Genomic DNA, 26,094 nt, shown 5'->3' on the forward strand with positions numbered 1-26,094 from the left:
TCATCCCACGGTCTTTCGGGGTAGTCAGCAAGAGGACCTCCTACCACTCATGTTAAGACACCAAAACATACAGACAGTTTTTCCCCCATCGCATGCTGAACTGAACATCGAAAGAAGGAGCAAAACTCCACACACTGATGCTGATAGGAATTTGAAGGAAAACATACCGCAGGACCACAGTATCCCTCATAACAGTGAAACAATGTTCAGATGCAGAACAGCTGTGCACGTGCTTCGGAACATACAACGTGCACCATAAAAAGCACACAGTGATGTAATCACGAACAATAAAGACACACAAATGTTAAAATGGCCATAACTATGCAAGGTTAATACGTGGGGTCCTCCAGGCGTCTGTAACACTCAGACCGGAAGAGACGAGTTTAGCCTGATAACTCTCTGCTGCAACGAACGCGGTCATGCGGCGGCCGGGCTCGGGGGCGTGGCCTACCTTCCTCGATGACGCGGCCCTTCTCATCCAGCATGCCCTGCACCTCGCAGCCCCGCACGTACACCAGGCCCGCCTGCCCCAGGAAGGGCTGGCGCCGGTCGAAGCGCGTGCCGTAGGGCAGGGTGGGCCGCACCGTGATCAGAAAGCAAACGTCGTGCTTCCGCAGCCCTGCGAAGGAGCCCCCGTTAAAAAAAAAAAAAAAAAAAGCACACCGTCAGCACCTGCTGATCTTTAAAACATGAAGCTGTAATTATACAGGGAAGGAGGGGGGCAGAGAGAATTACGCTCCCCTCCAGGACTCAGAGACAGAGAGGGGAAGGAGAATGCGGAGCCATTAAAGCACAGACGGAGAGAAGGTGCAGTAAGGTTCCCTCTCCTGCACCCAGCAAGGACACTGTGATGCCCTCATGTAACATTCACCCTACCAGTACTGCTGTGGGTAACTATCATATTAATAAATCAGAAAATCAGAAGCAAAGTTTACGAGAATTTACAAGCAAAGCCACCGCAAAATTGTACGATGCAGAGCAGAATATAGAACAAAAAACAGAACACAAAATAGACCCAATTTACTATGCATTGCTTTCCTGGACAAATTATGGGGGTTCACCCTTATTTCTGGAGGCAACTTCAAGCTGTACTGCTGATGAATGAGCAAGTTAGTGTTATACCTGGGACAAATGCATCAGTCCACTGAAACATGAAATGTTTAATTTCAGTGGACAGAATCTTTTTTTCTTTCATTTTTTTCTTTTAAGGGGTCCAGATCTGTGTTTTTCTAGATGACAGCAGTGTGGGCAGATGGGCAGCAGTGTGGCGTAGTGGTACGTGTGGCGTTTCGGCTTGTTACCCAAAGGTTGTCAGTTAAATTCTCAGATGGGGCTCTGCTGTTGTACCCTTGAGAATGGTACTTAACCCAGACTGCTTCCCTAGATATCACGCTGTATAAATACATAAATGATATGTAAGCTCGTCTAAATTAGAGCATCTTCTAAACAAATAATCTTATGTAAGGTAATCTAATGAGGGAATCCACAAAAAAAATGCGCACCTATCAGAAGTGAATACCACATTGTTTGAAATGACAGCATAATCACAGGTGGAGGTAAGGCTTTTTAATTCACTACAGGAGCAACTTTGATTTTGGAGAAATATAAGTATTTACTGTACTAAGGTACATGCAAACTAAAAAACAGGCAGGAAACCTGTAGACAGAGAGTTCTTATGAAGCAGGGACAGCAGGGATAAATGCATATTAAGTGAGTCGTGACATGTTCCTGGCCGGCTGGATCTCCGCAAATCTTAAAACTAGATAGCTTGATGTTCTTAGCAAGGTAGCAAGTTCACTTAGGTCAAGCACAAAAGCAGTGCACTGCAGCTAGAACAGCCCTTTTTGGGGCGTTAGGTTCAGTAAGAAGAATTAGCTGCCTACAAACATACAGGACAGCGAGTGACAGTGAGCCAAGCAGCCAGCACACCGTGGCATTAAGGCACTGCCTTGCACAGGGAAATACCATTTCTGCGCTCTTATTTCTTTATGGTTCAAATCTGGCAGCAGATTAAGTCTCCTCATTGCCTGTGCCAAATCACTCCTGACTAATGAGGGTGTAGAGCTTTCAGTCAAAGTCACTCAAGTCCATCACAGTCATAAATTATCACTTAACACTTAATTAACATCTGACATCTGCATATTGTTTCATGGACATACTTGCAGAAATAGTGATGGTTCTTTTGATTCTGCATGCCTCTCACACTGTGGTGTTTATGTTAAAGTAGGCCACTGCAGAGTAAAGTCTGCTCAATTTACTGCATATTTACAATTTACATAATCTGTAATATCCGATATGTTGTGCAAGAGGTGCCTGAAAGCTCATTGGTCTGCAATATTAACGGAAGAGAAAATTATCGAGACACTTTCTTCACAAACTCATGTGCGGGTGTGAAGGAGGTGTAAATGAAATTTATAAAGGGAGCACATCTGTTGAAAAATCAGTACGTGCCTGAGACAACTGAAGGTCTTCCCTAAATGAAGAGCAAAGAAAGCTGGGAAAGGGCAGAGGTCAAGGAAAGAGTGGGCTGAACTGACTCAATTTATTGTGGATCTCTGTAGGTGGCACATCAAATTTTTATAGCGTTTGCCGGAGCACGTTTTCATAACGCAGATACACTGACCTTCCCACTCTCTCTTGATCTCGTCTCGCACGTTGAGGTTGATGGTGATGTCTGCTCGCACGCGAGCCGGCCAGTTCTCCCCGATGTTGGGCTTGGCTACTTCCACAATGGAGAAGGACAGGATGGTCTGTGCCATCCGGGCCCAGCCGCCGAACACCACGCCTCCGTATTCAGACTGCCTGTGAGGGAGATACCACGGTCAGCGACTGCAGGCGGGGGGGGGGGCTCCTGATTTCACCAGACAGTGGGTATGTCCGAACAGGACTGTTTAAATAGGACTCCTGCTGGTCATAGCTACCTTCACCTCACCTTCAAAAGCAAATCTGAAGTGGCACTTGCTGCAATGCTCCCAGAATTCTACATTGTAATATCCTGGGCAAGCGTAAATCCTACATAGTACTCCATGAAATTGTCCACGTAATAAGTTTAAAAACACCCCCCCCCACCCCCAACTCACCATGGCTTCATACGGGACACCACATCCTCGATGTCCTGCCTGATCTCGTAGGTGGACTCCAAGCGGAACAGGTTGAAGTTTCTCAAGAGGTAGTCGTGCAGAGTGAGGAACTGCAGGTTCAGTTTGGGCAGTGCGAGACAGCCTGTCAATTCAGAGATAAAATCAGACCATACATGCATGCATACACAAACGCTCACTGCCTGCGAAGGCATTAAACCTTTCGTGCTGATCGAAAGAACTGTGAATTAGCAAATATAAGCTCTTCTGCCATGGGCTGGTAAAAATATAAACTAAAATGTCATCTAGAGGAGGCGTCTAACAAACACTTTAGCAAGATCCCATCTGAGGTCACGCCAGTGCTCCCAGTGGTACTGTCTCTTTTATACACTTCAAAAGGAAGAGGGAGGAACCTCCCAGGAGCACCAACCTTCGCCCGAGTAATACTCTGTAGGCACAATGTTCTCATCCCAGATAATCTTCTCAGTTGGATACAAGGGCATCTGGTTGAGTTGCTCGATCTGGGAGATTCGCCTCTCGTGCCGCGATACCTGAAAACAAACATGAGATTCATAAGCCAACGCTCTCAGCACTTCCCTCTCTCACAATGAAACTGAGGACACTGTAAAACACAGGGTGACAAGTCACAGCATGACCACCATTTCCAAAAATCTAAACATACCTCGAAACACAGAACTCCCACATCACTAACCCAATTTCTGACCAGACTACCGCTGACCACTGTATTCACAGAACAGAGCAAAAGGAGACCGCAAACAGTTCTGGAGTGTGACTTTGCATTGGTCATGTACACTACCTGTGGAATATACCCTGTTCCAGACAGATGGGATAACCAATGACCAGCACACACAGAGGTGCTCTGATGGAATGAACTGACAACCCAAACACCTCTTCAAAAGTTTATACTCTGCAAAAATATGGACAACTGGATGTGAAAAAGTTCAGCTGAGCAAGTGAACTTTGGGACGTAATTATAAGTGTGAGGCTCTTCAAACACACTTCTGGGGAAGGGATTCAGGTAGCCACACTAAAGCCTCCACTCTGATCCATTACTGTAATTGGAAAATTTCAACCAAAGGCAGAGATTAAAGATATTTCATTTACAGTGATTTTCATTTAGATTTCCATAATCGCTCAAATGAGTCCTGGGCCCAATCCCTTTCCCAGCCTGATCATCTCTCTGGCAGTGAGAGAGAGCGCACACAGAGATTCACACCTCCTGGACGGAGCTCTGACTGAGGTGTCAATCCTCAGACACACAGTCTTAGCCCCTGCTCTAGTTCAGCTGGGACTGCGATGCGCAGCACTCAGGGCAATGGAACAGTGGCCTGAGGGTCACAATGTTTTAAAGTTCACTCTCATTGTAGCATCTTTGAACAAAGCAAACTCATATTACTCCGAAATAATAAACTGTATTCCGGAAAACAAGGAGGTCAAATTTATTCTTCCCCTATACACAGCATTTTATAAATGCCCCTCGGGCATGGAGAATGGTTAAACAAGATACCTCCTGCAGAATTTTATGAAGTTCTGATACTTTTGATGGAGATTTTCTGTCCATTCCTCCTAAGAGAATTGCTCTGGGTTCCTCATATATTTTGACTTAATTTGTGAACTGCTTTCTTGAGTTTGAACCATGAACGTTTGATTGGTTTCAGGTCTGGTGACTGGGATGAGCTGAGAAGATTTATTCTGTGCTTAGGTAACCATTTCTTTGTAGATTTGGATGAATACGTTGGATCATTGGCTTCGAGGAACGACCATTTTTAGCCAAGATTGAACTTCTTGGCAGAGTGAACCAGGTTTCTGGCCAAAATGCCGTGGTACGCTCAAAACTACCTGCAGATGCAAAACAACCCCAAAACAATAATGAAGCCCACTATATTTCAAAATAGCCATGGGTTCTTTGTCTACAAAAATCTAAAACTACCATCTAAACAATAGATCTAAATAGTGTACAATAATGTAAATGTGAATTTTCCAATAGTACCACATTTTTTGTTCATATGAGGTGTGTATACGGAGGGCACTGTTTCTGTATATGTATACACACACGCGCATACACAGAAGGAAGTAAAGTAGTTAGAGAGCTGGAATTGTAGCCCTAAGACAGCAGGTCCAATTTACTGGTGAGTCTCTGCTGTCGTACCTGAGCAAAGGTACTTTACCTGAATTGCCTCATTGAATATGCAGCTGGATAATATAAAAACAGTGAGCACGTCTGGATATACGTGCCTGTTACGCAAGTAAATGAATAATGATTGCAAGTAACAAGCACACTTCACTCATCTTCTAGTACGAGGCACCTGGCTGACATATGCAAACCAAATATGAATTTTAAATTAATCTTGAATTACAATACATCATTTAAAAAATCTTCAAAAAATGATTCGGATAGTGGAAGTTAAAATCTTCTAAAAATGAGCTACATAAATGTGGGATGAAGGCCAATTATTCGAGCGCTGAGCGCACGCTATCTCTCGTAGCTTGATTATCCATCCTGCATGTGACCTGCTCTGCCCCATTGTTTGCCCTTGGCGAATACACATGAATGCGAAATGAAATTTCAGTTGCCCTGGGCAACCCGGGGCACACAAATTAGTGCCCTGACATTGGCTCAAACAATATCTTGAGTTAATTATTGTGCGCTCCTCCGCAGCCTTCTGAAAAGGCCCAAGTGCATCATTACGACTAAAGGAGGTCAGCCTTTTAACTCCTGATGCTAATGTTGAGGGGCCTCTTCAATTATTGCCGGGTGCTTCCGGAAGAGCCCTGCAGACTGTCTGGGGGGCTTATGCAGACCACCTCCTTTAAAGCTGTGTGCAGCGATAGATGCACGCCATTCTGGTAATATTCCTCCACCAAACCAGAAGAACAGAGGAGAATGATGTACTTCAAGGTCAAACTCAACAAATGCTTACAGGCCATGCAAATCCTATTATACTGCTTTTCTTTTATGTACTAACACGCATATTAATCATCTACTGCACACATTACTCAGCTATCCTACAAACACAACAAAAAGGCTTTGCTAGATTTGAGGATATCCTTCATTGAGTACCTACCAGCATTTCAAGGAGGACCTCTTTCTCATAGGTTGTGTCCTGTCCTTCAGGCAGTTCTGGCAAGAGACAGAGGTAGGATGCCACCTGGTGGAGAGTGTTGGGACTGCAGAAACAAAAGAACAGCCGACTTCAGCACCACACAAATTACTACAGGTTGTTTTGGTACCCAAATAATAATGCCAGTTAGGCGATCATCTACGAAGCACACCTGCCTTTCAGTTGTTTTGTCCCTTGCAACCGGTTAGTTTCTCAAACTGCTCTGACACAATTGTCCTGCATGGTCAGCAACATTGCAAACACATCAGCGTAGCAGGATTATTAAGTCAAGTGCAGTTTGCATCCCTCAGAGCTGGAGAGAACTTTCCGCAAAGGCACAGGCTAATCAGATGGACTTATGATGACACAGAGTTTTCTGCGCTTTTGACAAAGGCCTTCCCATGACAGATGTCATGATCTATAGCCTCCTTCACGAGTGATGCTTACTTCACAAAATTCTGCCTATAGCGGACACAAAGAGGACGTGCGAGCATCCGAGGGCTCACTTTAAATTAGGGTGAGCGGCTGTCCTCGGATCAGCTCCTAAACGTGCCGCTGACCGGGGCCCGTCTCCACACCACGTGACGGGCAACACAGGCACCCGGGCGGCGAGTCAGCCGACCACGTGTGTGGACTGCATGTGACAGGGCCCTCATCTCCAAAACCCAGAGAAAAGCCAGCTGCAAACCCGGCTGAAAACGGGCAGCAATGTGACTGTGTAATCACACTGGGTTTGCGTACCTTGGAAGCTAACAGACGCATTTGAATCGGAACACAAAGCATAGCGCAATGAATATTTATGCCACTCGAGTTTTTGGACCCTGAGGAGAGGGTGGAGAGACTGTGGCTGTGTCGCACATTAACAGCAGTATGATGGAGGGGAGTGCGCCTCTGATGACGTAGCGCTTGCTCCATCTTCAGCTGAAACACACTAATTCAGGACAGAATCTGTGCCTCTTGTAAGCCTGAGGGCACAGCTCTGCGCTACCTGGCACCACTGAACCGGGAGGAGAACCGGACTGTGGAGAATGACAGCACCGAGCCCAGATGCTCAGCCAAGCAGAGTGCAGACAGGAGGCCGTTAGTGGTGAAACGCCCAGTGTGGCCTGAGGCAGAACCCCCCCCCCCCAGTAAAGACACACACACACACAACGCGGGCAATCAGCGGAGCGGCAGACAGTCACAGGTCATCTGAGCTCAAGTGACACCCTGAGCGAGACAAATGTGTCACAAAGTGGAGCAGGGCCCCTCATTAGGACCTGAGCTCTTCAGAAATGTGGGCCCGAGAGAGCGTGTGTGTGTGTGTGTGTGTATGTGTGTGTGTGTGTGTGTGTGTGTGTGAGACAGAGAGAGAGAGAGAGAGAGAGGGGGCTCATCAACCCACTGATGTGATCTGACAAACACAGCTGATCAAACAGCTCACTCTCCAGCTTCAGCATCTCCATGAAATAAACTTGCCGGACGATTCTAACGGGGTGTAACAAAGTCGCCCTGACTTCAGGATTTGCACACGCAAAGGCTCTCACTTTGCAATCTGTCCATTGTTATGATTCACTGATAAAGATGCCATTTAAAAAGTGCTATTTATATCGCTCTCAGTGGAGGCAGTGTTAGCCACCATCACAGATGTCAGAGCTCAGCCTGGAAGAAAATAATGGATCATTGATGCTGTTTTTCCCCGATTTTGTCATTTATCACCTCTAGGCGAAAGGCTAAACGCTGCTGAAGGACCTGACTGGGAATGAAGTTGGTATATGAAGTGCAGTTATATGTTGTGTGGACTTCAGAGCCATAGACATACTTGATATATGGTTATATAACACATGGCATATGATGACTGGTTTCCATTGTGTGGATGTCATATAGTTAAGCCATATAGTTATAAGAGACATGGTTGAAAGTCATGCATATAAGAGATGGTCAAAAGATGTGTGGATAAGGTGTGGTTGAACAAGGTGTGGATATAAGAGATATGAACATACCTGTGGTGTGGGTATGACGTGTGGACACGATAACTGTATACATACCTGAGGTGTAGCTGTAAGAGATGTTGTTAAGAGGTGTGGGTAAAAGAGAATTTGGGACATACCTGAGGTGAGAAAACTGTTTGGTCAGAGATTCCCGTGTGTCCACTGCAGCCACGTTGGACAGAGCGAAGTCCTGCAGCTCGGGGAAGTGGGCGAAAGCAGCCCTCTGGAACAAACACGATTTTCACACCTCAGCGTCCGCCTCATTCAAACACTTACAAACAACTGTGCTAAAGGGACAGCCATTGAGGGCCACCGATCATGAAACGAAATCACAAACTAAAACAATTTCCACTGAATTCAGACCATCACCTTATATAGGCCTGTGTTTAAATACGACTTTGAGTCGAAGAAGGCAGGTGCAGAGCACACACACACACACACACACACACACACACACACACACACAGCAATGTGAGCAACCTTTTGATTTCTCTAATTGAATTTATTAATCCAACATCTGTCTGCGCAGTCACACTTCCACAGGGGGAGCGAATTTTAATCAGACTGCCACAGCCTCTCTGTAGATCTGATTAAAGAAAGCCACAGATGGAGGGCTAAATTATGCAATTACAATATGAAAGTGGACGACACAGCCCATGGTCCCCAAAGTAGTTCCTGAATCCTACAGCACTGCTGAGGATTTGAGGCAGAAAGGAAAACGTATCTGGAACATTTAATTATATGTTCAATCACCATCGAGGCGTGACCATTCCATTCTGAAGTGGAGCTACTGACAGCAAACCACACAGGCCTTATGCTGGACCCATTTACCTGGAGAGACAGGATTTGCTCGTAGTGCAGCGAGGTCATCTCGTTCTCTGTGAGGGCGATCCCGGTCTGGTCGTTGATCTCAAAGCCAGTGTAGAACTTCAGCATGTCCAGCAGCTAGAAACACGTCACACACCGTTAACGCTGCACTTTGCACTAACCCAGAGAACTGTGGGAGAGCACAGCGAGGTCATTCCTCCAAGGCCTGTGTTAGCCTCCAGCAGGAGCTTGCTGAAGTGACAGAGTAGCCAAATCTGAACACACCTGATCAAGTTACATTCAAGCGAATAAAAATCACAAAAAAACATTAAAACTGGCACACTGGCAAACTGCCATTCGCAGGAAATGCTTTTGCTCATTTTTAAATAATGATTATATTACATATTACTGTGTATGTGAGCATTATTTTAGATTTTAATGCATTTTTTAATTTACTTGTACAGATTAGTACTCCTGTATTTGGTTCTAACTGACAGTCAGAACCAATAATCCACTGCGACTGAACGTGTTCAAATGTTCACTTCTTCATTTTGTTCTGTACACAGTAAGATACTGAAGAAACTGAACAGCGCAACATTTGTTTATTGTCGCTTGGTGTTGTCACCATTGTCAAGGAAAGCAAAAAGCAATTTACAAGTGTACATACATGCGAAAATTAAAGAATGTATTTCCCGAATACCCACGGTAAACAGATGGGCCTTCCTAATGATCTTAGCTCGGGGAGGCACCTCCTACATATCATTGCCTGTTTTATTTTTTTCCTTCATTGATTTAAAATCTAAAACTGAAGGTTACCTTGGCTGAGTATCTGTTCAGTAAATAGAAATGCAATATGATGTTAAATGTAAATTGATTCAACACTTTGTTTTCTTTACACATGATCAATTCTGCTTTGATTATATAGTCCTTGCCCGAATTTAAGATGACAAGCACCCAATTCCACCAGACTAAAGCCCCTGACGACCCGCATTCAACCAAAGGTTTTATTCTGCTGTTTCTATCACCTGGCAGAAGAGATGCCCTTCCTTCTCCCTCTTGGTGAGGCTGGAGAGGTGACAGCTGACCACCAGGTGGGAGTCGTCCAACACAGTGTTGAACCAGCGGCGTGTTGGAAGCAGAGCCTGCCAGAGAGGGAATGTCAAATTCAACCCCTTCGATTTGCCTCATGCAAATTTCTTAAAATATGTATCGACAACGAATGAACAGAAACGTAAACAGTGTAGCGCTTTAGATATTCGTGTATACCTAATGCTAAATCACTTGGTGGTTACAGTGATTCATGCCAGCACTAGCTAGACTAGTACAGAATAATAAAAGCACAAAGCTGTCTGAGTTGGAAGATAGCGTAACTGAGGCAACTGTCAGGGGTTTTTGGTCAACTATGGAAGCATTCCGCGAGGCATATTAAGACCCAGACAGTGACACTCAACACAAAAGCACATGAAAGTTTTCACTGAAAAATTTCAGATCTCATTCAGGAGATATGAACTTTGCTTCAAGCTGTCCTCTTTAAAATGACAGGGCAGAAGCTGTGCCATGAAGGAGGGAAAGTCTGTCACCAGACCCGACAAATCAATGAGCCTTCATGCAAAGAGTAGAAGTGTTTTCTGATGATGAGTATTAAAGTGAAATTTAATGCTTTAAGTCAGACAAATAATACAGAGGAAAGGAGAAAGAGACAGCTAATAAATGAATGATATGCAGTCTGGTTCCAACTATGTGGAAAAAAAACAAAACAAATGGAAGCCATAAAAGCATGTTTTCTTCAGATGAATAAACACATGCCATGTTACACATAAGAATTCAGGAAACAGTGGGTGGGTTCACTTTGGCATAGTGCTAGTTCAGTTTGTGTGAAATAACATAGCTCAGATCATTTAATGTAATATGACTGCATTTTTCATTTAATGGCAGACACTGTCAATGTTTTGGCTAGTGTTTTTGCAACCTATCAGATGATATTTGCTTTGTGCGTGTGAGCAACCTGGGATTTTGTAAGCTGAAAGCATTTTTGTGCAGGTACTTCTACTACAAAAACACGAAAGTACAGGTTCTTTCCTACCTCCAGGTCAATCATTAGCTCGACGAATCTCTCACAGTAATGCACTTTCTCCATGGAGATCGGGCCTGAAGGAGACACAAAAGCTCAGTCCTGGTGCTTCATGCGCAAAGTGCAGAAACAGGGGAGACAATATGTCAAAGCCATCATGTCAAGGGCCAGGGGTGGGGAGGAAAATCTCAACTTCCTGACGCAAGAGCAACAAACAAGTGCAGACACGGAATAGCCCCATGCTGCGACTGTAAGTGAGGGGGACCCTGCCGAGCCGGCGAGCGACCTCTTCGCCCGGACCCCGCTCCGTCTCACAGGCGGAGGCATGCTGGGAAACGTGGGCCCGGTCCGAAGCCAAGGCAGGGGCTGACAGAAGAGATCAGTCTCGCTCCGGCGTGACTCTTCGCCATGCTGTGCATCAGGCCCCTGCCACTATTCTTAGAGCGCAGGTGGGGGGTGCCCATGTCGCCCTGCGTTACTGCACTGGGAGAACAGCCACGGGCTGGACTGGCTACATAGTCAAAGCTGGGTCATGTCGGAAATAAAGACTATCATTGTAAGGAGTATGGAGGGATGATGATCACCAAAACAGAAGGAACCTTAAGTGGGGCTTCAATGCTTTCACTGCACCTCTGAGTAAAGGGTGAGAGCTGCTCATTTTATAATGAGATTAATTACTCTGCACTATGTACTGCACCAATGTTCTTAGGGGTTATGTTATTCAGCAATTAAAAGAACATTAATCAGGCACCTGATGGTGAGATGGACATCAGGACTCCGAGGAATTTCTTAATGAGTAACGAGAGGAACCGTCTCTCTTTATCAGCCCTGGAAGACAAATGACATGCAGTTAATACTCAGTCTAAGTCATCCATTTCTTCCCATTGAAAAACAATGAGTAAACACATTGGAGAGGGGTTGTGTGAGCATGCAAAGTAAGGATGAACTGTCTTACTGCGCTGCTGCCTTCTCATCCAGCTTGTCAAAATTCTTCTTGATGGATTTCCAGACTTTCTGCAGCTTTGGCACTTTCTTCAGCTCCTGCTGGAGTCTCGACTGGGGAGGAGAGCCAGGGTGACCGTTAACAGCGCATCTTACACACCACATGGACTGTGTGTGTGCATGGCAGGAACGTAATGAGAAAGAATGCGGTGTAACATGCTCCGAGCACAGAAGTGAAATGTAAAAAAACCCTCTACATTTCCTATAAGTTTAACGTAAAATATAACAGCAAAAGAAGAATGGACTTTTATTGGGTGTTTACAATATTTCAGCAACTTACTGGTAGCAGGCAGATCCACATGTGTGGGGAGAACAGCTGCAGCACCTGATCTCTGATCAAGTCCACTTCCTGTGGTGGAAAAAAATACATAGATGCAGGTGACAAGTTTTGACAAGACTCAAGGATTATCAGTTATTCAATGGGAAACTCTTTCCACATACTGGAAGTCTGTGAGACATCCTGTAAATACACGTCTTTGAGTATCATAAATGTAATGTAATATGGATTTCAGGATTTTTGCCAATTTTAACCATCTCTGATCACATCTACCATTGGTACAAGAAAAATGATTAATGTTGGTATAAAACAACTGACACTGGGGTAGCAGCACACCGCCCTTAACTTCTGGTCACCCACACTACATCCAAGTGTTAGCCACCTTTACCCTGATTACTGACGAGTGCGTCCAATATTAATAACTGCTAAATTCCATACAGTCTATAGACCTAATGAACTAATGTAGGCTGCTGAAGAGACACAATTAAGGGTTTGCAAAAAATGAAAAAGAGAGGCCAGTATGCCCCTTCAAGACCAGGGGTGCTCAGTCACAAGCACAAGGTTGCGTGTGGTTCTGTACATACCAGGCTGTTGAAGCAGTGATCAAGGAAGAGGAGCAAAACTGTCTGTTCCCGCAGAGAGAGGCCAGCCTCTTCTTCAGTCAATGACGCATCCATTACACATTTGAAGAAGAATGGAAAGTGCTCTGGTTTCTTCTTAAAAACCTGGAAACACATTATTATACAGAGGGTTGCATATAAACAGGATAAAAAGAACAAATGCTGACATAATGGCTCCCTGCATCCTGACTGTAGTACACTGATAGAACCCCTACTTTTACACCATTGTGGTATCACCAAAATCACACCCAGGGAGAACCTCTGGAACACATACCCAACAATTTAGGTACAGTGGTCACCATCATTATTTATTTAGTTATTTTTGCAGTTTACCATACAAAACTGTTTTGCTCAATTGCTTCCCAAATTAAAGACATATGCACTTGTGAGCACCTCACAAACAACATTTACTGACCATCATTAACCCCTGGAGAGAAAAAAAATCTAATTCACAGGGATTTATGGGAAAAGGAAACACATTCATAATACAGATATATCAAACAATCATTAGCTTTAGGTAAGTTTAGACATTTCTACCGTAACACCTGAAGAAAACAATCTCTTACCTCCCAAGCAGGGACATTCTCTCTGAACTTCTCATTGATAATACAGCAAATGGACATGAGATAGGCATAGCTGGACACTTCAGGAGTGTAGTTCACCCACAGGTAATTCTCCAGGCATTGACTAAAAATGATATAAAAGCCTCTTAGTCACAAATTATTTGAATTGTGAATTCAAAAGAAATTTTAAAGCTTGCAACATACCTGAATTCAAGAAGCATTATTTTTCTTATTGCAAATCTGTGAATGTTAGAAAATAAAATAAATGAACAATTTAGGGTACCATCAACACTCTGTACAGCTCCCAGAAGATACACAGACACACAGATACACACATACATTCTATTTATATTTAATACACACATACACACACAAAACTCAAACATTACAGCCTAATGCATGGTCTGACTCTGTTTGACTGGCTTTACTCACTTGGACTGAAGAATTTCCTTCTGATAAATATCTTCCATCACCTTGATGAAGATAAATTGCAACACATAAGAATTACAGTAACCCACTCTGATGAATAACTGATTTATGAAGAAGGCAAAAACCTACCTTTGGATCAAAGGATAGTTTATTCTTGACATGCGGGGCCCAATATTTATTTGCTAGCTGTAGACAAGGATGAAACAGGTTGTTTTATTGATTCTAACAAAGACCTACCAAAATAACCTTACAGAAAACATTGTTTAAGCTGTTCACAAAATGGCATACGAATATATTAAATTACCTCCGTCAAGTAACAATACAACAAACTAATGTTGACGTATCTGAAATTGATAACTTTCTTGAAACTTGAAAGGGGCTGGACTTGTTGAAGCCATCTGAGACCTCATTATAAATGGAATCACCCAGTGCCCCGTTGTACTGTAATGTTATAAATTACTCGCAAGCTTGCTAAATAAATACAACACCCGTGATAGATTTGGCAAACTGCTCTGAAATAAATAATATCTAATGTTAGGTGAATGCAAAATGTTGCAGTGCTAGCTGTTTACGTCCATCAAAGCAATAATTATTATACGAAGTTAATATTTACCTGCGTAACATATTCCGCGTTGATTTGTGACACAGAAGGCGCGGACGCCTTTTTCACGTTAGTGACTTTATCCATGTTTCTGAAGAATTTTCCTGTGAAAAACAAATAGCCTACTGCTAATTCGCACAGTAAATGTCAGCACTAGTTAACAGTAATAATGAAAACAAAGCATCGCTAACTCGAATCCCCCGTTTGCACGCATCCAGGTTCCCCAAAGAACCGCAAAAGGGGCTCTTACCTTCCTAGCGAAATGTTTTCATCATATTAGTTTGCTGGCTGGCTATTTAGCTAGCTAGCTAGTAAGCAAGCCCTTTCATATGCTGCATCTAGCTAGTTAGCTGTAACCAGGCAAACAAGCTAGCCATGGGTTGTACCATTTGTAGCCTCATGTTCAAGGTTCTAGCGAAACATATGAATAATAAACAACAATAATAATAATAAAAACACAGACAGCATCACTCAACACCTGTTGAATAGGTAGCATATGTGGTCAATTTACGGTATGAAGTAGCTACCCAGCTAACGACATAGGTTGCAATTGTTCGGAAATTAATTTACCCAGAGAAACACAAATAAAATGAAGAATCCAGTCATGAAATAACTCACCGTGATAGCCAGTGAACCAAATTTCAATCAAACTGCTACATGTAGTCTATTTGGCGGTACGTATACCGCACGCAAAAGCATGTACATTCGCCTTCACAATGGCAAACTTCCTGTGCACGCGTAATTGTGCCCCACCAGAAACATAGGCTGTCATATGGTTCCTCTCTTTTAGACGCTGCAATTCTGATTCTAATTGCAGGTCTGTTGTGGTTGTGTGTGTTGTACATCCGTTCACTACTTTCATTCATACTTTTAATTTATAATCAAATTGTTTACAATTCAAAGGACAGCACCAATCATAGAACTGGCCATTGGGATTCCTTCACCCTCATCAAATACATATATGCAAAAAATGCCTTCGAAGTATAAAAATGCCACACTGTCATGCATGCTAAACATACAGTATATTGTCCACAAGTTAGCATGTACAAAAAGGGCAAGGAAATTGCAATGGCAAAGGGCAGTCAAAGAGTTATATGTTTTACATTTATAGTGCAGACTTGCAAAGTTGTATCCAAATACTGTGTTTAAATGAAGGTAGACAAAAGTTATTTTTATGGCCTCAGGCATTAAGGACATTGTTGTTATTTTTGCCGAAAAAGGGCCTTACTCAGTCCTGCATAGTTATTGGAACTCAATACCCACAATCTGGCTGGATGGCATACATGCCATCCAAATTCAAGTACAAGATAATATTATTGATATAGCATTCTTTGAACACATTCTACAACTAATTCTATAATGCTGAAATGTGGACATTTATCACATGGAATGTGAAACATGGAATAAGATTGGGACATGGTTTAATTGCTTGAAGAAATAATTACAGAATACAAATCTGATATATGACATGCTCTTATAATTTTGGACTGGATCTCTACCCGATGAGGGTACCTGAATTTGTTGGTGGAAGTCATGTCTGACTCTGGGTTCATTCGGTCAGAGAACAGCTTGATTTCAATCCACCTTCTCAAAAAACTCTAGCTCACCAGCCCACTTCATCTGCAGTGTTGAGTGCTAACAAATGCCTTATCATCAGGTTGTGTTACTGATTAGTAATAGTATTCAGCATAAAATGAAACATGTTCACATGTACAGCATATATAAAACAACGCACACAGGACTCCAAAGAGGAAAAGTGCTTGTGAAATACATTACTAACAACATGGAACACTGTTTAAGAGTATGTATTTTGTGTATGTATTTTATACAGAATAAGGGAACATGACATATTTGTGCATTGTGTACCATATCTATTTGGAGTAAAATCCACATACATATAAATCAATTGAACAAAAAGAATAAATAAAAATCAAATGCCCATTTTTATGTAATGTTCTATAACTACAAGGGAGGCAGTGTAGCATAGTGGTTAAGGAGCAGGACTCGTGACAAAAAGGTTGCCTGGACAATTCCCTGCTGGGGCACTGCTGTTGTACCCTTGGGCAAGGTACTTAACCCCAAATTCCCTCAATAAATATCCAGCTGTATAAATGGATAACATTATAACTGGCGTAAGTTGCTCTGGGTAAGAGTGTCTGCTAAATGCCAATAATGTAATGGAAGATTAACTAGGAGCCAGAAATGTAACCAAAACCTTATTATACCTGTTTTAGTCAAACTATAGCACAAAGAAATGTCTTGCATTAGTTAAAACCTGGTCAAAGGATCTGCCATGTCCACTGTCTTTGTTCCAGCTTATTTCTCAATTAATTAGGTTTGACTGAGCTGTTAATTTAATACTGATCGGAGTTAAACATCACCTCATGTATCAGCTATTTGTTCTTTACAGATGAGCTGTTGGAAATGTGTTAATTCTAAAACGAACACCTCCAAAAATACATTTGACACAATAGCAGCTTAAATGTTAAGATAACAAACAAAGATCAGCATTGATTAACAGTCAAATCAGTCCTAATTCAATGAAGGTTCTGATGGAACATCTTGCCCCACCCCTCAAAAACAGACATTTTTTCATGCATTTAATGTAGATACAATTGTAGTGATGTGTAAATTACACAAATCCAATTAAATACAAATAAAACAAAGACAGAATATTCTTCTGAAATATATTTTCAGACATTACACAAGAGAACCAAAGTACTGTTAAAATCCAAATGTTATGGTCACATTAACTGTACAGTTGTACCTTTACGTCAGAAATATCCAAACTTCAACAAAAACAACGTAACAGAAAATACATGCACATTTAGAATAAGATAAAAAGTTACATACAAAAAATATTGCCTTAATTTATACCTGATGTCCATTTTTGTGTCTATAAATGTGCTAAAATGTATAAAATGTGAAGTAAAAGGAAGAAACCTCCTCAAAAATGCATCAGGTGGTGTTTTGAACTGCATATTTTACATCACAAAAAGTGATGCAATTAATTATAAGACATATATCTCTATACTATTTATGAATTAGCTGATGTGTTTTCAAATGGCTTGACTGAGTGAAGGTCTTCCTGCAGACAGAGCACTTAAACGGCCTCTGGCCTGTGTGAATGACATAGTGTCTTTTCAGTTTAGAGGGAGACTTGAAGTTTTTGAAGCATATGGCACACTGATAAAAGCTAGAGCGTGTGTTCAGTGCTTGACTTTTGGAAAAGCACCTGTGGGTGCGCAGTCTCTTCTTTGTGACAAAGGATTGGTTACATTCCTCACAACTGAAAAGCCCATCAAGAGGTCTGCACCAGTAGTCATCAGAGTATTCAGGTTCCAAGGACACCTCCACTCCCGCAACTTGACTATCCTGTCCTTCTTCAAAGTCCTCACTCGTACCACAAATCTGATCGGTCTCAGCGATGTTTCCCATTTGGTAAACGTGGTATACATTGTGTGTGTGAGACTCACTGTTGAATATTTCCTGTGAAAATGAACTAGGGCCTTCTGACTTTCTATCATGAACTCGCTGGTGAACCTTCAGATGCGCTGCCTGTCTGAACGCCTTATCGCAGACAGAGCACTTGAAGGGTCTCTCTCCTGCGTGGATTAAGCTGTGCCTTTCAAGTTTGGAAGGGGACACAAAGCTTTTCTGACACTCTGAACATTTATAGTCTGCCTTTCCTTGTTTGATCTTGATTTCCAGTTCTCCTGCTGGGATTAGGTCCAGTGTTCCATTGGATGCTGAGACTGTGTTCTGTGTTGTGTGATCTGAGCTATCATTAATAGCTAACTGGTGTATAGAGCTGGGTTTGAAGGGCTGTGAGGTGCAGTCTGGCAGCTGTAATGCATCGTGTAGCTCCTCCTCCTGTGGAACAGTAGAAGCAGGGAAATGTTCCTCAGGCAAAGGGTCCTCTGGAGGAGGGCTCTCTGCAGAATTCCATTGGTTCTCCCCATCCCTTTGTCTGGCATCCCCGCTTGTCCTTCCCTTGTGGGTCTGTTGGTGACTTTGTAAATGACACAGCTGTCTGAAGGACTTACAACAGACATTGCATTTAAAAGGTTTCACACCTGTGTGGATGAAAAAGTGTCTGGATAATTTAGAAGGGGTATCAAAGTTCTTTTGACACACTGTACACTGGTAGGGCTTTTTAGCGCATTTCACTTTGTTCGTAGATGTGAAGCTGTTTGATCCGGACCTGTCCTTGCTGACTGATGTTGTGCTATCTGAGCTATAGTGTGGAGCTACTGGATGCCAGCTGTTCATTACGGTCTCAGTTTGGTCTTGATTAAGACTCTGAAGGACAGAAATCTGAGCTGTGAAATCTGCATCATAATCACAGATCGACAGGTTCTGTCCGGTTTGATCCTCTGACTGTGCTGTGTTTCTCAGAGAGTAGTTGGCAGAACCCCTCCCTTCTTCATGGGTGCACTGGTGCTCATTTAAATGAGACCGCTGTATAAACACCCTGGAGCAAATGTGACAGTTGAACAGTTTGTGCTCTGTATGGATGAGAGAATGCCGCTGGAGCTGTGATGATTCAGTGAAGCACTTTGAGCACACAGGGCACTGGTAAGTATGTTCGACATTTGATGTAATTCCTGCGTTTTTAGTTGTATTCCGTAATGTGACAGGAGTTGCCACCTCTGCAGTGTCCTTACTATCTATAATCACACATTCTTGGTCTTCCTGATCCACTGTAGCAAAGCCTTTCCAGTTAAGTTCATCTTCCTGCTTGTTAGTTGTACTTGATGCACAGTGGTTAAGGCTTTGGTTTTCGGAAAGAATGCCCCAATCTGAGCCTCCTTGCACATTTTGGTCTGTGTTAGATGTAAGGATCTGACCTGTATGGCAAAACCCACTGGGCTGTACAGAGCTAACAAATTCACTGTGGGTTTGTTGATGCATTTCCAATTGTACTGGCTTTTCGAATTTCCTGCCACAATCATGACATCCAAAGAGCTTGTGCCCAGTATGCGAGAGGTAATGTCTTTTAAGTTTTGATGGAGAGTCAAAACACTGGTTGCACAAGCAACACTGATGGACACATCTTTGGCTGCTCTTCCCCTCAGTGTCAGAGTATTCGTGTGAAGTCTGATCTTGTGGATTGTTTTCTTTTGGCTCTGACATGGCAGTGGTTTCCGGGCCGGGAGCCTGCAGCTGCTGGGTGGAAAAGCCTGCTGGTTGACATGCTGAAAAGTTGACTTTCTGAGATTCTTCTGCTAAACCATAATTCACTGCTTTCTCAAGCAGCCCAGCACTGTTGGTCTGCTCCTGGTGGTCTGCATTCTTCATAGGAGGAGGGTTGTTCTTTAGAGCACACGCATTTATGTGAATGCTGTAATGTGCTTTTAAATGAGCCAAATGTTTGAAGGCCCTGTGGCAAATGTGACATTTGAAAGGTCTCTGGTCTCTGTGAACAAGGTTACGCCCGTTTAGCTGGGATAGGGCACTGAGGCACTGAGGACCTCGGATGCCTTCCATATCAGTGTCCATGTCTATGTGATTTTCATGCTCCTCTTGCATCTCTTTCCCAGCACAAATATTTTCATCTGGAACCTGTTTGCCAGAACACTGTGACTGGGCCAAGCCTGCTTTTAATGAAGAACTTCTCTGAGTAACGCTGGTGATGATATGCTGTTTTTGGTGCTGCTCTCCTGATCTTCCTGTGTTAACCTCTTCCTGACGAGAAGCTCTTCTGAAAGGCCTCAACTTGTTGTGAGTTTGCTGATGCACTTTTAGATGTACAGCCTGTCTGAATGTTTTCCCACACAGAAAGCATCTGAAGGGTCTCTGTCCAGTGTGTATCAGATTATGTCTCTGAAGTTTGGAAGGACATGTGAAGCATTTGAAACAGAACAAACACTGGTGTTTTACACGGCTGTAACTCCTCTCAGAATCAAAAGCAGCTTCATGATTCAGCCCTGTTCCTGAAGGTGCACTCAAGCTCAGGCTCACCTGAAGAGTCTCATCCGCTCTTTTCTCAGGTGTATTCTCATGCAGAAGGTGGTCAGGGTTTAATGTTGGTAATGATAATAAGCTGTCATGTCGAATTTGGTGCCGGGAAAATGCATTGCTGTCCTTATTGGCCTTTTTCTGTTGTGTAAGTCTGGGCAAATTATGGGTGTGAATGTGCAATTTCACGTGAGCTAGTTGACGGAATTTCTTCCCGCAAATATGGCAGCTGAAAGGTCTCTGTCCAGTATGAGTCAGGATATGCCTTTGGAGCTTTGAAGGGGTTGAGAAACATTTCAGGCATGTGACACATTGATTACTCTTTGTATTTTGTTTCTGGCACTGATTTACTTTTTCTTTCGATAGCAGCTGCAGCTGGCTTTGCTTAGTTGGTGTTGTTCCATTGTTGGATGTACCCTGTGTACCACTACTGTTAGCAGGATGCCAGTCTTCTGATTTAATGATTGCACTGAGCTCAACTTGCTCAGCAAGAGCATTTAAGTCAGGTTCAGATATACTCATTTTACAATCTGAATCTTTATGTGCATCATCTATTGTTCCGTGATGAGGACTGTCAGATGTGGCAAAATTGCTCTGAGGGTAACCTGTGATACTGCACTCTTCTTTAGAGCTAGACTGCTTATTCCGCTCCTGCTCACTGGATGTGTCCATCTTAACAACCTCTTCCTGGCGAGAAGCTCTTCTGAAAGGCCTCCATTTGTTATGGGTTTGCTGATGCACTTTTAGATGTACAGCCTGCCTGAATGTTTTCCCACACAGAAAGCACCGGAAAGGTCTCTGTCCAGTGTGTATCAGATTATGCCTCTGAAGTTTGGAAGGACATGTGAAGCATTTGAAACAGAACAAACACTGGTGTTTTACACGGCTGTAACTCCTCTCAGAATCAAAAGCAGCTTCATTGTTCAGCCCTGTTCCTGAAGGTGCACTCAAGCTCAGGCTCACCTGAAGAGACTCATCTGATCCTTTTTCAGGTGTATTCTCCTGCTGAAGGAGGTCAGAGTTTAACGTTGGTAATAACGATAAGCTGTCATGTTGAATTTGGTGTGAGAAAAATGAGTAAATGCTCTCAATGTTTTTTTTCTGTCGAGTAAGTCTGGACAAATTATGGGTGTGAATATGTAATTTCACATGAGCTAGCTGACGGAATCTCTTTCCACAAATATGGCAGCTGAAAGGTCTCTGTCCAGTATGAGTTAGGATATGCCTTTGGAGCTTAGAAGGGGTTGAAAAACATTTTAGGCATGTGACACACTGATTAGTCCTCGTATTTAGTTTCTCGCACTGATTTACTTTTCCTTTTGATAACAGCTGTAGCTGGCATTGCTTAATTGATGTCCCATCATGTAGTGTACTTCTAAAATCATCATTATTTCTAGGTTGCCAGTCTTCAGGTTTCATAACTGCATCTCGAACAAACTGTTGAGCAACAGTATCCACACTACTAGGTTCAGAAGTATCCATTTTATGATCTGAATCTTTATCCTTCACTTCTCTCTGATTAGGGCTGTCAGTTGTGGTAAAATCACTCTGAGGAGCACTTAAGAGAACGCACTGTTCTTGGTTGCTGGACTCCCTATGCAAGGGCTGCTCTCTACTGTTTGTTATGTCTGTGTTAACAACCTCTTCCTGCTGAGACATTCTTCTAAAAGGCCTCAACTTGTTGTGGGTTTGCTGATGCACTTTTAGATGTACAGCCTGCCTGAATGTTCTCCCACACAGAAAGCACCGGAAGGGTTTCTGTCCAGTGTGTATCAGGTGATGCCTCTGAAGTTTGGAAGGGCATGTAAAACATTTGAAACAGAACAAACACTGGTGTTTTATTATGGTTTTACTGACAGCATTGTCTGTATTCAATCCTCTTTCTGAAGGTGAAATGATGTCAAGATTATTCCCAAGAGGCTTCTCTGGTCCAAGATTTTTAGTAGTGCTTAGCAGTGGGAGGTCAGACTTTACAGTTGGTACAGAAGACACAGGGTCAGGTTCACCTTGGTGCAATGAAAATAGTTCTCTGTCCTCACTGGTCTTTTTCTGCTGCATAAGCCTAGGGCAATTATGGGTGCGAACATGGAATTTCATATGTGCAATTTGACTGAATTTCTTTCCACAGACATAGCAGCTGAAAGGTCTTTGTCTGGTATGACTGAAGATATGGCTCTGGAGTTTGGATGGGGTTGAGTAACATTTCATACATGTGACACATTGATATGTCTTCCTCTTTAGCTTCTGATATTTATTTATATCATCTTTTGATGTCAGTTGAGGTGGGCACTGCTCAGCTGATGTTGTTCCCTCCCTAATGTCATATGGTGTACCCCGAATACCACCATTACTCCTAGGAAGCCAGTCTTCTGATTTAATTCCTGCATTGACGTCAATTCGCACAGAAAGAGCATCCACACCAGGTTCAGAAGTACTCCTTTGGTGATTTGAATTATCTTTATCCCCTGTTGTTCCCCGATGAGGAGAGATGGATTGGGTCAAATCACTCTGAGGAACAATAGTTTCAATGTGCTCTCCTTGGCAGCTAATCATTTTGTGATACCTATCCTTTTCTTCTGTTGTCTCCTGCTGAGGACCATTGAATATAGGCAAATCACTTGGAGGTTCAGCAGCAACAGTATATTGCTCCTGGCAGCTGGACTCCCTGCCCTGGTGCTGCCCTCTAGATCTGTTTGTCTTAACCTCTTCCTGCCATAAGAGTCTTCTGAAAGACCTCCACTTATTGTGGGTTTGCTGATGTACTTTTAGATGTACAGCTTGTCTGAATGTTTTCCCACACAGAAAGCATCGGAAAGGTCTCTGTCCAGTGTGTATCAGATTATGTCTCTGAAGCTTGGAAGGACATGTAAAGCTTTTGAAACACAGCGAACACTGGTGTTTTATACTATTTTTATTTTTATCAGAGTCAATCGCATTGTCCCGGTAAAGTCTTCTCTTTGAAGGCATTCTAAGGTCAGTGCTCTTCAGAAGAGGCTCTCCGGGTTCAGATTTTTCAATTGTGTCGTCATGCAGGAGAAAATCAGACATGAATGATGCTGCTGAAGACACATGATCATATTTGATTTGGAAAGAAGATGAGCCGCTGTGCATGATAGGCCTTTTCAGTTTCGCACGACCTGCACGACAATGTGTGCGAGAATGTAACGTCAAGTGTGCCAGCTGACGAAATCTCTTCCCACAAATATGACAGCCAAAAGGCCTTTGCCCTGTGTGAATAAGGAAATGCCGCTGGAGTTTGGAAGGAGTTGGAAAATATTTCAGGCACATAGCACACTGATGGGTCCTCCTCTTGAGGGTCTGTTTAGTCTTAAAGTTATCCATTGCTGGCGGTAGCTGTGATTGCTTGGGTGACGTTACACCCTCAGGCACTGCAGCTTGATCCCCGCTGTTACTTGGAACCCAGTGTTCTTGTTTCACAATTATATTGAGATCAAAAGCATTTACCTCTTCTGCGTTATTATGCTCCATCAATTCCTGGTGAGGCTCAGCAGATAGAGACAAACTACTCGCTATGTCCTTATCTTGACTTGTAAACTTGTCCTGGTTTAGCTGCTTACATTGATGCTTTCTCAGATGAGATATCTGTTGAAATGTTATACCACAGACAAGGCATTGAAGGGGTCTCATTTCTTCTTGAGTTAATGCTTCTTTTTGAGTTATGTGATGCTCCTTAGTGTTCTGCTCATTTTTATACTGTGCTGCTGAGGTATTTTCTTCATGTTGTTGTCCCACCTGCAGAGATTGTTGGCTAAAGGTCATGTTTAATGAAAAATCTGTGTTTAACAGCTGATGAGAATCCAATGGCTTATGTTCTTGGGGAGATGGTGGTGAGATGAAAGAGGGCAAGTCGGTGTCTGAAGGCTGATTTATGTCATGGTTCTCATCCTCAAGTCTTGCTCTTTGTGGGTAAACAGTCTCTTTTTCATACAAAGAACTCTGTATGCTAAGTGCTTTTTTGTGGGTTTCTTGGTGCGTTTTTAAATGGGAAAGCTGCCTGAAAGTCTTTCCACATTCCAAACAGCGGAAGGGCCTCTGACCAGTGTGAATAAGACAGTGTCTCCTCAGTTTGGAAGGTGAACAGAAGGATTTTGGACACTCTGGGCACTGGTGGCTTATCTTCATCTTTCCTTTGTTGCACTGAGAAACCATTTCAGCTGCAGGACTCAGCTCTGTAACTTGTTGAGACAAATCAATTTGAGCATGTGTTTGGGAATGTAATTTTAAATGTGCCATTTGTCTGAAAGTTCTGCCACATATAGAGCATTCAAAGGGCTTCCGTTCACTGTGAACAAGGAGGTGCCTCTGAAGCTGGTCAAGTGAGCTGAAAGGTTTCAGGCAGACTGTGCATTGGTGGACTCTGTCTGTATGTGACACAGCATTCTTCACCTCAGATGAACTGGATTGATGCTCCTGGACAACTTGTTTTTTTGTCTCCTTCGTACTTAGATATGACCAGTCAGCATTTACCACACCATCGGTGGATATCAGTTTGAACTTGGGTTGTTCAATAAAGTTTGAGGCCACAACATAGTCTCCAAGGTGCTCTGTCTGTTCCAGCTCACCTTCCTGAGAAGAGACACAAGGCTGCAATGGAATATTGGGAGCATAATTAAAGCCAGTATCCTCCTGGACTATTGGATATGTAGCAGGTGCAAATTCACCTTTATTTACTGAATGAAAATGCCTCAGGCTGCTTGTGAAGGGAATGAGAGAAGATGTATGTTGGTTTCCCGTATGTGTTTCCAGGTGCTTCTTCAAATGTATGGCTTGCCGAAAAGCTTTTCCACACACTGAACAGATAAACGGCTTCTCTCCAGTGTGTATAAGATAATGACGCTGTAGTTTGGATGCACACTTAAATATCTTCAGGCACACAGAGCACTGATGGGCCATTGTGTTGCTTTCAGTCTTATCCATGTGTTACCTTTTAGGTCAATGGTGGCTACAACGACTGACCATTTGGAAACCACTGCCAGTTTCAGGGAGGGTGATTGCATGAGTTATCATTGTTTGATAGCTACTGCTAGTACCTTTCATAAAGTCCCTGATGACAAAGTGGTAGAATCTTATTTTCTTCTTGTGTCTTCCTCATTTTGACATTTTTGCATGTTAAACCTAGGAAATAAATGAGAATCCATACAAGTTATAACAAACCACTCTCATTACATTAATGCACAATCACCACAAAATGCTTAAATATTTAAATTAAGACTTTACTATGTTTTATTTTCTATACTGATTTCACATGACAATGAAGAGTGGAAAGTGAAGTTAATCTTTTCACTCATTCTGACACCATAAAGCAGGTGACATGCCTTATGTTAGTTCCTAGATGTTTCTTGAGGGAATATGTTACAGTAATTCAAAATAAATGGTGTCAACTTTCAATGAGTTTGATTGTGGGAATCTTCCTTCACACCAGTTTACACTTAGAAGATATATATTTTTCAACAATTAACTTGCAGAAATTTCCACCTGCTCAAGACATAAAATACATTTGCATTTTAAGTGTGGTGGGTTAGCAACTTCCTCCTGGGGGGACAAATATCAGAATTAAATTTCTCCATTAATAA

The 26,094-nt window shown here is 42.8% G+C and overlaps 3 protein-coding genes across 3 annotated transcripts in view; all 3 read right to left on the bottom strand.

Annotated features, from left to right (window-relative positions):
* The window catches only part of aqr (aquarius intron-binding spliceosomal factor), a 49,892-nt gene extending 34,631 nt beyond the window's left edge, over positions 1-15,261 (bottom strand). The window contains exons 1-19 of the mRNA XM_036542951.1: positions 15,158-15,261; positions 14,552-14,643; positions 14,068-14,124; positions 13,942-13,982; positions 13,714-13,749; positions 13,513-13,633; positions 12,911-13,051; positions 12,330-12,398; positions 12,003-12,103; positions 11,799-11,875; positions 11,060-11,124; positions 10,002-10,118; positions 9,001-9,114; positions 8,289-8,392; positions 6,164-6,266; positions 3,508-3,628; positions 3,081-3,222; positions 2,624-2,802; positions 452-619 (exon numbers count right to left, since the gene is read on the bottom strand). Of these exons, the coding sequence (XP_036398844.1) occupies positions 452-619; positions 2,624-2,802; positions 3,081-3,222; positions 3,508-3,628; positions 6,164-6,266; positions 8,289-8,392; positions 9,001-9,114; positions 10,002-10,118; positions 11,060-11,124; positions 11,799-11,875; positions 12,003-12,103; positions 12,330-12,398; positions 12,911-13,051; positions 13,513-13,633; positions 13,714-13,749; positions 13,942-13,982; positions 14,068-14,124; positions 14,552-14,626 (1,831 nt within the window). The 5' untranslated portion in view covers positions 14,627-14,643; positions 15,158-15,261. The remainder of the gene's footprint in view (positions 1-451; positions 620-2,623; positions 2,803-3,080; positions 3,223-3,507; positions 3,629-6,163; positions 6,267-8,288; positions 8,393-9,000; positions 9,115-10,001; positions 10,119-11,059; positions 11,125-11,798; positions 11,876-12,002; positions 12,104-12,329; positions 12,399-12,910; positions 13,052-13,512; positions 13,634-13,713; positions 13,750-13,941; positions 13,983-14,067; positions 14,125-14,551; positions 14,644-15,157) is intronic.
* Positions 15,262-17,507: 2,246 nt separating this feature from the next.
* LOC118787430 (zinc finger protein 770-like) lies at positions 17,508-19,358 on the bottom strand. Its single transcript, XM_036542988.1, has one exon. It carries the CDS (start codon positions 18,809-18,811, stop codon positions 17,573-17,575), a length of 1,239 nt encoding a protein of 412 aa, XP_036398881.1. The 5' UTR covers positions 18,812-19,358; the 3' UTR covers positions 17,508-17,572.
* Positions 19,359-19,370: 12 nt separating this feature from the next.
* Positions 19,371-25,414, bottom strand: LOC118786927 (zinc finger protein 770-like). Its single transcript, XM_036542284.1, has 5 exons — positions 25,397-25,414; positions 23,407-25,087; positions 20,423-21,435; positions 19,674-19,855; positions 19,371-19,389 (listed from the first exon to the last, which is right to left on the bottom strand). The coding sequence occupies exons 1-5, from the start codon at positions 25,412-25,414 to the stop codon at positions 19,371-19,373; spliced, it is 2,913 nt and encodes a 970-aa protein (XP_036398177.1).
* Between the last annotated feature and the right edge of the window lie 680 nt (positions 25,415-26,094).

The sequence above is a fragment of the Megalops cyprinoides genome, chromosome 12, assembly GCF_013368585.1.
Source record: "Megalops cyprinoides isolate fMegCyp1 chromosome 12, fMegCyp1.pri, whole genome shotgun sequence".
Lineage (NCBI taxonomy): Eukaryota > Metazoa > Chordata > Actinopteri > Elopiformes > Megalopidae > Megalops > Megalops cyprinoides.